We start from the raw sequence: 16,069 nt of genomic DNA, 5'->3' as shown, positions 1-16,069 counted from the left end.
TTCATAAGTCAATTCCGCTACCACGTTAGTTTGTAAACGCAGTGTCAATTCCATATTTAAAGTTGTGAAAAAACTTATCCTTCTCCCCAGGGGGAAAAATCCAGTGAGTTTTTTCCACTTTTCTAAACTATGACCCACTGAAATATTTACAAGAACATAACATTTAAAGTTTGAATTAGGCATGTTTGAACTTTTATATAATTATGTACCTATCTAATTTCTAAGACACCTATTGCTCTGGTTAACCAGGCACCAAACATTTCTGTAGCTACTGAATTACATGAGTTTACAACAAAAAAAAGTATTACCTGTTGGTAAACCAAGCGTAAAATACCTTCCCTGGCTTGGTTTGAATTGGATAATACGATTACAAATGTACTTTGCTGCCCATTCACTTGCCAAATCATAGTCATCAAGAATTACCAGTCTCATTCTGATGGTGAACCGCTTACAGGAAAAAATGAGGTTAAACCTGTGAAACACGTTGAAAACAATTCTTTTTAAAGTCTCATAACATGAAAAATAGAACAAAAATTTAGGTAGGTTTAGTTTACCCTTAGATGTTATTCTAAAAGACTGTGCAGATCTAAAAATCAAGCTTCAGATTTCTAGAATATAATTCAGGGTAGACAAAAAGCATGTTTTTTATGCACTCAGTCAATAACTTTAGAGGGGATTTCAAGTCATCTGTCTTCCCTCAGGTTCCAGTTGGGCAACAAATTGCAACATTTGCGTCACTGAAAAGGCTACAGAAGACCAGGAAACAAAACTTCATCAGTAAACATAACCTATGGTCCTAAAAAAACCTACTCCACAGGGCAAAACTGTGAAAGAGTAAGAGAATGAGAGGATAGACCTTTTGAAACACAGTACTCTAGATCCCAAAGTTTTAAAGACTTACACTTTGATCTTGCAAACACTTACACACAGTTTTATGAATGAATACTTCCACTGAACTCAAATGAGTTCAAGGGGACAACTCACACAAATAAATGCTTGCAGGATTAGAGACTTAATCTGTCCCTCACTGGAAAATGGGGGCATGGTCAGTTGCTTGTTTTATGATTATCTGAGAAAGCAAAAAAAATCAAGAGTTGCATAGCGTTGTCAGTACAAGGTGAGCTACCTTACCTTTGTTAAGTAATCTTTACAAAGGATTTTTTTTTTTTTTAGAACTTCTTGTTCTTCCGTAACTGGTTGAACTTGAGTGCCTTAAGTTAACTAAGAAGTGACATGCGCTACCTCTCTGTTTTCTAGTTCCCCTATCAATGCCAGGAAGTAGAAACAAAGGACTGGCAGGTTTAATCATAATTATACCATTAAGGTCCACTAGCACATGACCTGCTGAAGCAGAGGTGGGAAAACTACGGCCCGTGGGACTGTCCTGCCCAGCCCTTGAGCTCCCGGCTGTGGAGGCTAGCCCCCCTCCCCGACAGCCTCAGCTTGCCATGCCGCCAGTGCTCTGAGCAGTGGGGCTGCGAGCTCCTGTCGCACAGCTCGGCGGCATGGCTGGGCGGTGCGGCTGCCAGCCCTGGTTCTCTGAGCAGCATGGTAAGGGGGTGGGGAGGTTGGATAAGGGGCAGGGGATCCTGGGGGGCAGTCAGGGGACAGGGGGCAGTCGGATAGCCGTGGGAGTCCCGGGGGGGCCTGTCAGGGGATGGGGGCGTGGAGTGGGGTCGGGGCAATCAGGGGACAGGGGGTGGTTGGATAGGCATGGGAGTCCCGGGGGACCTGTCAGGGGGTGGGGGTTTGGATAGGGGTCAGGACAGTCAGAGGACAGGGAGCGGGGGGGGGGGGGGGGGTTGGATAGGGGTGAGGTCTCAGTGGAGAGTGGTTAAGGGCGGGGGGGTCCTGGCAGGGGGCGGTCAGGGGACAAGGAGCAGGCGGGGTTGGATGGGTCGGGGGTTCTGAGGAGGGCAGTCAGGGGGCGGGAAGTGAGAGGAGGAGGATAGGGGGAAGGGGCCAGACTGTTTGGGGAGGCACAGCCTTCCCTACCCAGCCCTCCATACAGTTTCGGAACCCCGGTGTGGCCCTGTTTGCCCACCTGTGCTAAAGCTTAGAAGACGACAACATGATTTAATTGCACCTCTAACACTTCTGAGTAAGCAACAGTTCCTTATATCAGTTAAGGACAAATGCCCTCCAGGCATAGTGGCTGAGTGGCTATGGTGCTGAAAGTTGTGGGTTCGAGTCTTGCTCACTCTCACACTGAAAGGCCACTTCCAGTTCACTCTACTGTAAAATGGGTACCTGACCCCAGGTTAGGGCAGTCAAAGATGGTCAGACATGATGCTAGCCATATCACTTGTACAGTTGGCTACGAAACTGATGTGCCTTAACTGTGTCAGGCCACTGCGCCATGTGCTCGGGGGAATTCTGATTACCACCAAAGGAAATTATACACTACTTGCATTCACTTAACAGTCAGGCTGTGAGATGTCAGAGGTAGTACAGAATGTACTGAAGACCTTGTATACTAATTTCTCCTACCGAAGAAAAAAAAAAAAACCTTTGGAAAAGCTTCTACAGATGCATTACCTAGAAGTTCTATAGAGCTTTAGCAAACCATTCTGGTACCCAAATTCAAGACAGATTAATTCAAACTGACACAGGTACAGAGAAGGGCTACTAAGGAAAATCAGGGGATTGGAGGACCTATCTTCTGAAGACAACCAAAAGAGCTTGGGCTTTTCAGCAAAAAACAAAGGCTGAGAGCGGATATGATTACAGTTTATAAATACAACAGGGAGGGAGAAGAGATATTTAACAGAAATGTTGGCACAAAAACAAATACATATAAACTGCGAGGTTCTGGAAAAGCACCTTAATGAGGGGGGCACAAACAACTTAGCTAGTTGTAAAATGGAACTTGATTCATTTATGAATGGGATTATATAACAGGGTTGCCTATGAGAGCAAGGGAATGGACTCAAAGACCCAAGAGGCCCCTTCCAATCACATATCCCTAAACCAGGAACTACCAATATTGATCTCTATAGACTATATCACACTAGAAATGGGGAACAGAAAATGAAATAGTTCAAGTAACATAGGTAGGTAGCGATGCTATTTCTTTCTAAGTTTTATGCTATCAATGAATAGCACAGATAGATTAGTAGGAAGAAATGTTTATGAAGAAACGTTTATGCTCACACCATCAATTCCCTCCAGCCATTCATTCGTACTCACGAAAACATACATAGCTTGTGACAATGAGGTACCAAAACTTCTTATTAAATTCACTTAGTCCATTAGTCAGTCCTGTTTGCACCAAACCCAGAGATGGCTGAAGAAACACATATACAGAAAGTTAACTCCTCCTTCAATATAAAACTCAAGAAGGTTTAAGAACTTTGTGGAGCAGGAACCATGGTTGGCAAACCAGAGTAATATGCAGACACACCTGGCAATATGGAATCTTTCAGGGTGGACTGATTTAAATCAGCACTTTAAATAAAGCGGAAAGCCTCCATTTAAAAACAAAAAAAAAACCCTTTTCCGTTTGTATGTCAGTTACTTTCTAATGAAAGGTGCATTCGCACTGGTTGATATAAGCATCAAAATATGTTGATTTAAAACTAAATAAAACCTTTATACTAATTTCATAAATCTTTTTGTTACCTCAGAGGATATACTGTAACTATATACATTTAAGCAATTATATAGCTTAATATTTCCAGATTCTGTACATTTTTAGTGTTAGAAAGTGGTGAATGATGTATTGTTTTTTTTACTAGATAATTAACTTTATGCTGATGACGTGTGTCAAGCTGCATTAGGATTAATTAGAATTAATTAAACCCACATCATATAAAATTTATTTTTATTAAACAAAACTACCTTATATTTTGGATACATAAACTTCTCTTATCAAAACATGTTTCACATTTACAACTAAATAATTTATTAAAGGAACAGAGGGATTAACTATAGACAGGATTTTCAACCTTTTTTCATTTATAAACCCCTAAAAAATTTTGAATGGAGATGCCGAACTCTTTGGAAATCTCAGACACAGTCTGCAAACCCCAAGGGGTTTGAAAACCACTGGCCTAATTGAAAGTTACTTGAGCTTAAGTTCCTAGACACCTAAGTCTCTTGAAAATGAAACAGTATCCTAAGTTGCTTAGGCTGTCCTTCAAACTTTTAAAACTAGTAGATCTCATCCCCTCCCTCCTTGTTTTTATTCATAGACTGGAAGAGAAAGACGTGACTCCCTGCTTTTTCAAATTCCCAATTGATTTTTCAACTTAAAATACTTTCTTCATTTGGACTAATTAATTCATTCTGTACCTGCAGAAGAGGCTACTTCTGTCAAAAGCTGATTTAGCACTTCCACAAATTCTGCTTTTGCACTGCAGTATTTTGTTTGTATAGAGAGAGAGAGAGAGATGTGGTTGAGAAATTAGTGAATTTCTGTTTGTATCGCTGTGTATGTATGCAAGGAGACAGAGGAGGGCCATTTACTTGAATGCCCAGAACCATCCAAAAGCAAGGGCTAGCAGTTACCGGGAAAATAAGTGTTCTTCCGTGAGCTCGAAAGTTTCCATGATGGGTGGAATTATAAATATTCATAATTTGAGAATTCAGTCAGAGCTCAGGTAATGAGAAGCTATAAATAGGAGTATGAAACCACTAAGGCGAGCTCAGTGAATGGTCATCATGAGATACATGATGGTCTCTAGAGTCACAGACCAGGTTCCAGTGCCTGTGATGCCTTTGCCAGTCTCTTGACCCAGTAGCACAGTTCCTGAGTCCCCTACAGGATCAAGCCTTTAATACAACACATGACCTACTGTGCCATATTTATGAAGCTTGACCTCAAAAGAAATGGTTCCCCCCTCACTCTTCCGGAAGCCTTTAACTATAAGTGTTTGATAGAAACTCATGGATTCAGCATAGTTTTTTTTTTATTTAAGTGTTTTAAGAGGTCACAAGAAGTTTAGGCCTTAACATATTTTACATTAAATTCAGATTTTGTTTTAATCAGATTTTTAACAAGAAAAACGTATTGTTATTTAAACAATAAAAAAATGATTTAAATGTTAAAAGTCTATTCCCTCTTCCCCCCAAAATATCAGTTTTTACCACCCTGGAATCTTTAGTCTTAAAGAAAAGAACATTGCCTCATTCGGCAACCTAAGCTGGGTACCTAGGCCTGTACCCCAATGACACCACAGCCCCACACCCCAACTACAGCCCCGCCCCGACCAATAGCCCCCCATTACCCAGCTACACCCACACTTCCCTCGGTCCCAGACCAACGCCCCCATACCCCCTGTGACACACCACAGCCCCCCCCCCCGACCAAAATTACCGCCCTGACCCACCACAACCGCCCCCCCATGCCCCTGGTACCCGCCCCCCCAGCACCCCCTCGGTTACCCGCCCCAGCACCGCTCGATTTCAGACTGACCCCTCCTCCTTCTCGTCTCCCCCCACAGCCCCAGCCACCTCCTGCTTCCCCTCTGACCCCATCACCCCTCCCAGCGCCGGCCGGCCCACGGCCCAGCCACGGGGCAGCACTCACGGGGAGCAGGAACCCCGCCACCAGGGTGACCAGACGGGGCCCCCGGCAGGCGAGCAGAGCCAGGACCGCGCTGCTCCCGCGCTCCCGGGGACAGAACTAACCGAGCTGAGAGCGAAACCGACCCGATCTCAGTTCAAGCTGAAGCGGGAGTGACCCGGAAACAGATGTGAAGGACCGGAAGTGACGAGAGAGCGAGAGCGAGCGAGAGAGGAGCAACGCGCATGCGCCGGAGTGAGTATATCTGGGGAGGCCCGCGCTCGGGCAAGTCGCTGGGTTGAGCAGAGCGCGGGAGAGTGGTGGTTGTGGGGCGCGGGCGGGGCAGACGTCGCCTGGGTTCTTGTAGGCGCAGCGCAGGGGCTGTGGGGACGGAGGCTGGGCGGTAGCGGCTACCCCGAACCGAATGCTCTCTGGGGCGGGCCGGGCCGGGCCGGGCCGGCTGCCATGGGGCGCGGCTCACGGAGGGGAGGAGGCCGGGCCTTGTATGCGAGATCGGGACGGACAACGGCCGTGTTCTGGGGCAAGGCCTAGGCCGTAGGAAAAATCCTCCCAAATAAGCCTCTGCCAGAGGCGCGCGCGCCTTGGGGAAGGGGACATGGGGTGGTTGGGGGGGTTTGCAGGCATAAGCTAGGGGTGCAAGGAAACAGACACAGGTTTAGCTATTTACGGTGTCGGGGTCGGCCTATTGGCCCCAGGTTATTAGACAAGGTGGGTAAGGTAATATCTTATATTGGACCATTTTATGTTGGTAAGTGAGACAGGCTTTCGAGATACGTAGAACTCTTCAATCACTGATAAAAGACAAAAGCAACATATCCTCTTTGGGTGAAGAGTTTTCACAGAATGATCACTGTATCTCCTCATGCTGCCCTCATCATCAAATGAAACCTGCACAGTGCTTCAAAAGATGATATTGGGGGCATAAATTCACTGTTAAACACTAAAAATCATGAATTTAAGAGATTGGGTTTATGGCTCATTACAACAATCTGACACACACTAATCCTCCTTTGTGTTTTGACTGCAGACTTGTTAACTATCCACTTCACCTTGAATGATCTTTTACAACACGTTAGCGCCTTGAGGTCTTTTCCACCTTGCCGTTAGGGGAGAGGGTCTGAATACCTTTCCCAGACCTGAAGAGGTCTGTTAGCTCAAAAGCTTGTCTCTTTCACAACCAGAAGTTGGTCCAATAAAAGATATTGTCTCGTCCACCTTGTTTCATTCATTTAGAAAATACATATCAAACATCTTTTTGAAAATATAAACTGTAATTCATAATACTCTACAACAGGGGTCTCCAAACTTTGAGACAAGGGCCATATTAGATTTTTGAAGGGCTTCGTGGGCCGAAGCGACTGAAAAAATTAAATATATGCAAAAACGTTTAAAAAATATTTTAGGATTAGTGAGAAGTATGGTACTGATGTTTTTCTGACAAAATTGCATTTAGCTGTGGTTCAAAGTTAGTGTACCCATCAACAAAATTGATTGTACATGTTCATCAGACAAGCTCGAGCTGTAGTTGGATTTCACATATTTCATCATTGAAAATGTTTTTTCACACACATAAGTAGTGCCAAACACTGACATTAATCCACAGACAAAGTTTTTTACATGAGCATATTGATCACTTGGCAGGCATTTATAGAACTCTACCAGATTTCCTTCCTTATATTTGTCCTTCAACAAGTCATTGGATTGTAGGTCAATCACTTCCATTTGAAGTTCAGGTGGCAATTTTTTGAGATCGCAATCAAATGGGTTTTGAAAGATATGTATTTCTCCTGCATTCACATCAAGGTCAGAGAAAAGCTCCTGGAACTGTAGTTTCAGATCAGAAATGATTTCTTGTGCAAACTTAGCTGGGAATCGTGATTGAGTTTCCTGGTTGAACTTTTCACAACATGTAAAATGAGCAAAGCAGTCCCTCATCAGCTGGGACTCGAAAAGAACTAGTTTTTGCCTGAATGCTGTCACCTGGGTGTACATGTCACAGATAAGCCCGTTTTCCCCTTGTAGTTTAAGATTGAGGTCATTCATGTGCTTGGTCAAGTCTACGAAAAAAGCTAATTCCCAAAGCCATTCACTGTTTATGAGTAAAGGTAGAAGTCCGTTTTTTTTATTTAAGAACATTTCAATTTCAGTTCTAAACTCGAAAAGTCGCAACAAAACCTTTCCACAGCTAAGCCATCGAACTGAAGTGTGGTAGGACAAATCATGATATTCTCATTCTATTTCCACCAGAAATGCTTGGAACTGACAATGGTTAAGTCCGTGCGAGCGAATGAAATTCATGGTTGAAACTATGGGTTCCATAACGCATGACAAATCCAAATGTTTCCTGCACAATGCATGCTGATGAAGAATGCAATGAAGAATCATAGGCTTGGCACAGCCCGCACTTTCACAAGCTTTGTAGATTTATCCAACCAAACCTTTTTTTGAACCGCACATGTTTCTACCTCCATCGGTTGTAACGCACTTCAGTTGTTTTCACTGCAGGTTGTACTGAGAGAGTGACTTTTCAACTTCTTTGAAAATCTCTTCACCTGTGGTTGTTCCAGGCATACTATGCACAGAAGCTAGTTCTTCTGTAACTTCAAAACTACTGCCGAGCCCGCGAATAAACAACAGCAACTGCGAAGTATTGGAAACATTGGTTGACTCGTCAAGTGATAGGGAAAACCACTCAAACTTCTTAGCCTTTTCATTCAGCTGGAAAATTATATTACTGACAATGTCCTCGATTCTGCGAGCAACTGTGTTCACTGAAAGACTAATTGTCTTAAATAAATCTACTTTTTCTGGGCATATTTCTTCGGATGCTTGAATCATACGTATTTTAACTAGCTCGCCATCAGTAAATGATTTTCCTCGTTTTGCTAATAGGTGTGCCACTTGGAACCTGGCTCTTGTTGCAGCTTCATTCTCGGTTTTCTTCTTAAATATAAACTGTTGTGACAATAAGCCACGTTTCATGGATTCTAATTTATCTGAACGTAGCTTTCCCCTAAATTGAGAGTAGTCTGACAAGTGCTTGGTTTCATAATGTCTATGAATGTTGTATTCTTTTAGCACTGCGATAGTTTCGTTACATATTAAACACAATACTTCACTACCTGATTCGATAACGAAATAGTCCATACTCCATTGTTCTTTAAACACGCAACATTCAGAATCAACCGTATTCTTCTGTCCTTTTCCCGACATAATCGCCCCAATAGCAATGGACTTAAACACAACGAATATACGTTTGGCACTAGTCTGACATGCGCTAAGACAAAAACCGAGGGAAACAACGATGACTCATCACACATCCGGTTCCTTCTGCCGCTACTAACCTACCTACTGAGTGCTCATCAGCTCTGCGACCCTGGCAGGAATGCAGTGATATCCTGAAATTCCACCACCACTCTGGGGTTTCCACTGCTGGCCCCTTGCCAGCTGGGGTCCCGCTGCTGGCCCCACCCAGTGCCCGCTACTGGCCTGGGTGAAGAAACCCAAGCTGGCAGCGGACTGAGACCCCAGCTGGCAGGAGGCCATGGCGGGAATCCCAGGGGTCCCGCCGCCTGATGCAGTGTTGGTTGGATGGGGGTCGGACAAATCGAAGCCCACGGGCCATAGGTTGGAGACCCCTGCACCACAGCATGAGTATAATTTTGCAGTTCTGATCTCAAAAATGATAGCAAAATACTTCTATACATTAAACCAGACTGGGGATATCAACAAGCAGTCTGTTACCTTAGGTTAGAATTTTAGACACCATTACCAGCACAACTGACAAGTGTAGTTTCATACCTGTGCATGCAATTTGTCGTGCACTCCTGACTTCTGCAACATACTTGCTACTAGATGCACATTAACAGGATGCAGCTTTGTGTCATCCATACACAGTCTGCAGGGGCCAGGAGATCTTTCTTCTGTCTGGGGAGTTTAAATATTTCCTCTATTGGGGAGATTCCAGAAAGTGTGTTTCTCCCTCTGAGGATGGCAGCCTGAGCTAAGAGGATTCAGAGCTGTCAAAAGAAGTTGAATCTGCTTGTGCAGCACAGTCAAAGAGAAGAAGATAGTTGATGTGTGGCACCAGTTTGCACAATGGCTATTGTGGATCTGGAGACTTCATTTGGGCTGTATATATGGAAAATCCCCATTTGCTGAGCATATCAGATGGTTGGTCTATAATGTGCAGATACCCCAAAACACTATCATGTCTTTTTTTAAGAGATGGCTGTTGGGGTGTCAGGAAATGTTTAGACACTTAGACCTAAGAACCTCTGGATGCCAACTCTCAGAAGGAACTGGGATATATAAGGGTACAGGGTTCTCCTGGTTTCACCAAAAGAATATCATATAAGGTCTCATGAAAGCGTGGGTCATACAGGTCCACTCTCTTAATCTTTACAAGATGGATGGAGGGATAATATTTAAGGAGTTATGTATTTCTATATAAATTATGTTCTTAAAGCATGTAAAGTGACATGCCTCAGAATGATTTCACTAGACAGAAAGCACATGTGAATGAAGTATTCTAAGATTTACAATGGAGGCACATTTAAATACTGAATCAAATCCTAATAGAAGGATATGAAATCAAATTGAAAGATGCACACAGACAGAAACAAGCTGCTGGAGGTTTATCCTGTTTCCAAACTAAAACAAGAATTTGGAGATTATTGCTAGGGGATGCAGGTTGAACTCACAATTATTTCTTCAGTCTGTGAGGACATGCTTCTGGCAGGCTTGTAATTATGAAAGGGGTATCAGCCAAACTAGGACTGTTGATTAATGGTAGTTAACTCACATGATTAACTCAAAAAATTAATCGTGATTAAAAAAATTAATCGTGATTAATCACAGTTTTAATTGCACAAACAATAGAATATCAATTGAAATGTATTAAATATTTTGGATGTTTTTCTACATTTTCATATATATTGTAATCTGTGTTGTAATTTAAATCATTTTTATTACAAATATTTGCACTGTAAAAATGATAAAAGAAATAGCATTTTTCAGTTCACCTCATGCAAGTACTATAGTGCAGTCTCTGTCGTGAAAGTGCAACTTACACATGTAGATTTTTTTGTTACATAACTGCACTCAAAAACAAAACAATGTAACACTTCAGTGCCTACTCAGTCCTACTTCTTGTTCTGCCATTGCTAAGACAGATAAGTTTGTTTCCATTTATAGGAGATAATGCTGCCTCTTCTTATTTACAAGGTCACCAGAAAGTGAGAACATGGCACTTTTGTAGCTGGCATTGCAAGGTATTTATGTTCCAGATACGCTAAACATTCATATGCCCCTGCATGCACTGGCCACCATTCCAGAGGACATGCTTACATGCTGATGACGCATGTTAAGAAAATAATGCGTTAATTAAATTTGTGACTGAATTACATGGGGGAGGACTGTATGTCCCCTGCTCTGTTTTACCCATACTGTGCCATATATTTAATGTTATAGAAGTCTCGGGTGATGACCCAACACACGTTGTTCATTTTAAGAACACTTTCACTGCAGATTTGACAAAACGCAAAGATACCAATGTGAGATTTCTAAAGAGAGTAACAGCACTTGACTCAAGGTTTAAGACTCTGAAGTGCCTTCCAAAATCTGAGAGGGACAAGGTGTGGAGCATGCTTTCAGAAGTCTTAAAGAACAACAGTCCGATGCGGAAACTACAGAACCCAAACCACCAAAAAAGAAAATCAACCTTCTGCTGGTGGCATCTGACTCAGGTAATGAAAATGAACAAACATTGGTCCGCACTATTTTGGATGGTTATCGAGCAGAACCCATCATCAGCTTGGACGCATGTCCCCTGTAATGGTGGTTGAAGCATGAAGGGACATAGGAATCTTTAGCACATCTGGCACGTAAATATCTTGCAAAGTCAGCTACAACAGTGCCATGTGAATGCCCGTTTTCACTTTCAGGTGACGTAAACAAGAAGCAAGCAGCATTATCTCCTGCAGGTGTAAACAAACTTGTTTGTCTGAGTAATTGGCTAAACAAAATGTAGGACTGAGTGAACTTGCAGGCTCTAAAATTTTACATTGTTTTCTTTTTGAATGCAGGTTTTTTTTGTAAGTAATTCTACATTTGTAAGTTCAACTTTCATGATAAAGAGATTGCACTACAGTACTTGTATTAGGTGAATAGATAAATACTATTACTTTTGTTTCTTACAGTGCAAATACTTGTAATCAAAAATAAAGTGAGCACCCACACTTTTTGTATTTTGTGTTGTAATTGAAATCAATATACTTGAAGATGTAGAAAACATCCAAAATATTTAAATAAATGGTATTCCATTATTGTTTAACAGTGCGATTAATTGCGATTAATTTTTTTTTAATCGCTTGACAGCCCTAAACCAAACTGTTCAAAAATGCAGAGGAAAGAACTTGGGGTAAGCTATCTTGTAGGAGATAGGGGAATGCCTAAATAGGTAACAATAATCTAGAGAAAGTGTATTATGATTGTTTTATATGTAACCATTTGATTCCAAAATTCACTATCCCTTGAATTTCTGTTCTTTGATAAAATTATTTTCAGTATATCTTTATATAATATTGATGGATATCTGTGTTAAGTAAACTAGTGATCATGAATTGAATCTTACAAGCCATGTGTACTATTCTTTTTTAGAATAGTGGATCTAAGGGCTGAGCACTCCAGAGGGGCATACAGAGGACTCGGGGCTTGGTGTGTGCCTGCGAGTAACCTGTACACGGAGTGAGGCCTGCAGAAACCTAGAAGGCAGCTTGTGTTGCCAGAGGCTGGTAGTTTCAGGGAGCTGATCTGTAGGAGGCACAGGCAAGAGTTCCTCACATTAATGTCTACACTACGAAATTAGGTCGAACTTATAGAAGTCTATTTTTATAAATCTATTTTATACAGTCAATTGTGTATGTCCACACTAAGTGCATTAAGTCAGCGGAATGCGTCCTCACTAGCGCGGCTAGTGTCAACTTTCGGAGCGTTGCACTGTGGGTAGTTATCCCACAGTTCCTGCAGTCTCCACTGCCCATTGGAATTCTGGGTTGAGCTCCCAATGCCTGATGGGGCAAAAACATTGTCATGGGTGGTTTTCAGTACATGTCATCAGTTGCCCCTCCCTCCGTGAAAGCAATGGCAGACAATCATTTTGCGCCTTTTTTCCATGCAGACGCCATATTGCTGTCAGCAGACGGTGCAGTAGGACTGCTAACTCTTGTCGTCATCCACCACTTCCGCTGCAGCTCTGCTCTCCTGGTGCCATAAATCCACCTCACAGGTCCTCTCGTCGTTCTGTATAAATATCTATTCTCGTGGCATCCGTCGTCATCCATCGCTTCTGCTGCAACTCTGCTCTCCTGAAGATGCCATACCACGGCAATCATGGAGCCCCCTCAGCTCACCACTGCTGTTGTGAGCATTGCAAACACCTCGCACATTATCCTGCAGTATGTGCAAACCTGCAAAACCAGACGAGGAGGCGACAACAGCGCGATCATGATAGTGATGAGGACATGGACAGAGACTTCTTTCAAAGCACTGGCCCTGGCAATTTGGACATCATGGTGGTAATGGGGCAGGTTCATGCCGTGGAACGCTGATTCTGGGCCTGGCAAACAAGCACAGACTGGTGGGACCGCATAGTCTTGCAGGTCTGGAATGATTCCCAGTGGCTGCAAAACTTTTGCATGCGTAAGGGCACTTTCATGGAACTTTGTGACTTGCTTTCCCTTGCCCTGAAGTGCAAGAATACCAAGATGAGAGCAGCCCTCACAGTTGAGAAACGAGTGGCGATAGCCCTGTGGAAGCTTGCAATGCCAGACAGCTACCAGTCAGTCGGTAATCAATTTGGAGTGGGCAAATCTACTGTGGGGATTGCTGTGATGCAAGTAGCCAATGCAATCATTGAGCTGCTGCTATTAAAGGTAGTGATTCTGGGAAATGTGCAGGTCATAGTGGATGGCTTTGCTGCAATGGGGTTCCCTAACTGTGGTGGGGTGACAGATGGAACGCATATCCCTATCTTGGGGCCGGACCACCTTGGCAGCCAGTATGTAAACCGCAAGGGGTACTTTTAAATGGTGCTGCAAGCACTGGTGGATCACAAGGGATATTTCACTGATGTCAATGTGGGATGGCCGGGAGAGGTGCATGATGCTTTCATCTTCAGGAACTCTGGTCTGTTTAAACGGCTGCAGGAAGTAACTTACTTCCCAGACCAGAAAATTACCGTTGGGGACGTTGAAATGCCCATAGTTATCCTTGGAGATCCAGCCTACCCCTTAATGCCATGGCTCATGAAACCATACACAGGCACCCTGGACAGTAGTAAGGAGCAGTTCAACTATAGGCTGAGCAAGTGCAGAATGGTGGTAAAATGTGCATTTGGACATTTAAAAGCTCGCTGGTGCAGTTTACTGACTAGGTTAGACCTCAGAGAAACCAATATTCCCATTGTTATTGCTGCTTGCTGTGTGCTCCACAATATCTGTGAGAATAAGGGGGAGACGTTTATGGTGGGGTGGGAGGTTGAGGCAAATCGCCTGGCAGCTGATTACGCAGAGCCAGACACCAGGGGCGATTAGAAGAGCACAGCTGGGCACCCTGTGCATCAGAGAAGCTTTGAAAACCAGTTTCGTGACTGGCTGGGCTACGGTGTGACAGTTCTATTTGTTTCTCCTTGATAAAAACCCGCCCCCTTGGTTGACTCTACTTCCCTGTAAGCCAACTGACCTCCCCTCTTTGATCACCACTTTCAGAGGCAATAAAGTCATTATTGTTTCAAAATCATGCATTCTTTAGTAGTTCATCACACAAATAGGGAGAAAACTCACAAGGTAGCCCGGGAGGGGTGGGTGAGGAGGGAAGCACTGGGTGGTGTGGTGGATGAGGGGAGGCGGGAAGGACAAGGCCACACTACAGTTCAAAACGTATTGAATGCCAACCTTCTATTGCTTGGACAATCCTCTGGAGTGGAGTGGCTGGGTGTCCGTAGCACCCCCACCCCCCCCGACATGTTCTTGGGCATCTGGGTGAGGAGGATATGGAACTTGGGGAGGAGGGCATGTGGTTATACAGGGTCTGTAGCAGCAGTCTATGCTCCTGCTGCTTTTCCTGCAGCTCCACCAGATGCCTGAGCATGTCACTTTGCTCCCCCATTAGACTCAGCATTGCATCCTGCCTCCTTTCACCGTGCTCCTGCCTCCTTTCATCGTGTTCATTTAACGCTTTCCTGGACTCTGCCGTTGTTTGTCTCCATGCATTCTACTGAGCTCTTTCAGTGCAGGAGGACTGCATGAGCTCTGAGAACATTTTATCGCGAGTGCATTTTTTTCGCCTTCTAATCTGCGCTAGCCTCTGGGACAGAGATTACCGGGGGAGTGTAGAAACATTTTCAGCTGTGGGAGGAAAAAAAGGGAGAGTAGTATTTAAAAAGATACATTTTAGAACAAAGGAAAGACTATTTCACACTGAATCAAGCGATTCACATTACATAGCACATGTGCTTTTGGTACAAGGTCGCATTTTGCCTCTTATATTGATTGCCTTCCGGTTTGGTGTGAGACATCACACATGCTCGGCTGGGCAACAGAATTCGGCTTGGAGGCAGCCATGGTAAGGCAAAGGGTTTTGGCTTCTTCAACCTTCATAACATGTGGCAACGGTTTCAAACAGCAGCACCCTCCTTTCCCATACCAAGCAAAGCCCATTGGGTTGGCCATTTAAAAGGAGGGGCTGTGGTTTTAGGGTGAATGTGCAGCACAACCCAACCCGCACCCCAATTCTCTGGGATGATCGCTCCCCCCACCACTGCATGGCTAATATCAGGGAGGATCCCTGTCAGCCAAACGCGAACAGCTCAGCATGAACGGGCCTCCCCTCACCGCGTGGCTAACAGCGGGGATTATTTCTTTTCAGCCAAAGGCTAACAGCCCAGTAGGAACGGGCACCTCTGAATGTCCCCTTAAACAAATTTCCTGTATTTCAACCAGGTGACCATGAATGATATCACGCTCCTGAGGCTAACACAGAGTACCTCCAGGAGAGCTTCATGGAAATGTCCCAGGAAGATTTCCACTACATCCCCAGACACGTTAACAGACTTTTCCAGTAGCTATACTGGCCGCAAATGCATCCCAAGTCTTCAGGGCAAATTAATCATTAAACATGCTTGCTTTTAAACCCTGTATTATATTTACAAAGGTACACTCACCAGAGGTGCCTTCTCTGGCTTCATGGTCCGGGAGCCCGTCTTGGAAGGGTTGGAAGGGTATTGGCTCCAGGGTGATGAACAGTTCCTGGCTGCTGGGGAGAAGGGATTCTCTGCTTGCCTGCTATGTGCTATCCTCCTCCTCTTCCTCCTCCTCCTCCACAAAATCCTCATCCCTGTTGCATGAGACTCCCCCCTTGTAGGTGTCCACGGACAGTGGTGGGGAAGTGGTAGGGGCTCCCCCTAGAATTGCATGCAGCTCATCGTAAAAGTGGAATGTATGGGGCTCTTACCTGGAGCGACTGTTTGCATCCTTTGTTTTT

General features: G+C 44.0%; 1 protein-coding gene across 17 annotated transcripts in view; it reads right to left on the bottom strand.

Annotated features, from left to right (window-relative positions):
• Positions 1-5,765, bottom strand: part of GNPDA2 (glucosamine-6-phosphate deaminase 2) — a 43,755-nt gene extending 37,990 nt beyond the window's left edge. For 12 of the 17 annotated variants that reach the window (XR_006290114.1, XR_006290115.1, XR_005225197.1 and 9 more), the window contains exon 1: positions 309-472. Coding sequence is in view for 10 of the 17 variants with exons in the window: in XM_043544416.1 (XP_043400351.1) it covers positions 309-432 (124 nt within the window). In the remaining 7 variants the exon portion in view is untranslated. Of the gene's footprint in view, positions 1-308; positions 473-5,530 lie in introns of those variants that run through there. The other 5 variants (XM_043544417.1, XM_043544418.1, XM_007069341.4 and 2 more) reach the window with 4 other exon arrangements.
• Between the last annotated feature and the right edge of the window lie 10,304 nt (positions 5,766-16,069).

The sequence above is a fragment of the Chelonia mydas genome, chromosome 4 (assembly GCF_015237465.2).
Source record: "Chelonia mydas isolate rCheMyd1 chromosome 4, rCheMyd1.pri.v2, whole genome shotgun sequence".
NCBI classification, from domain to species: Eukaryota; Metazoa; Chordata; order Testudines; family Cheloniidae; genus Chelonia; species Chelonia mydas.
This window is presented reverse-complemented; position numbering and strand designations above follow the sequence as displayed.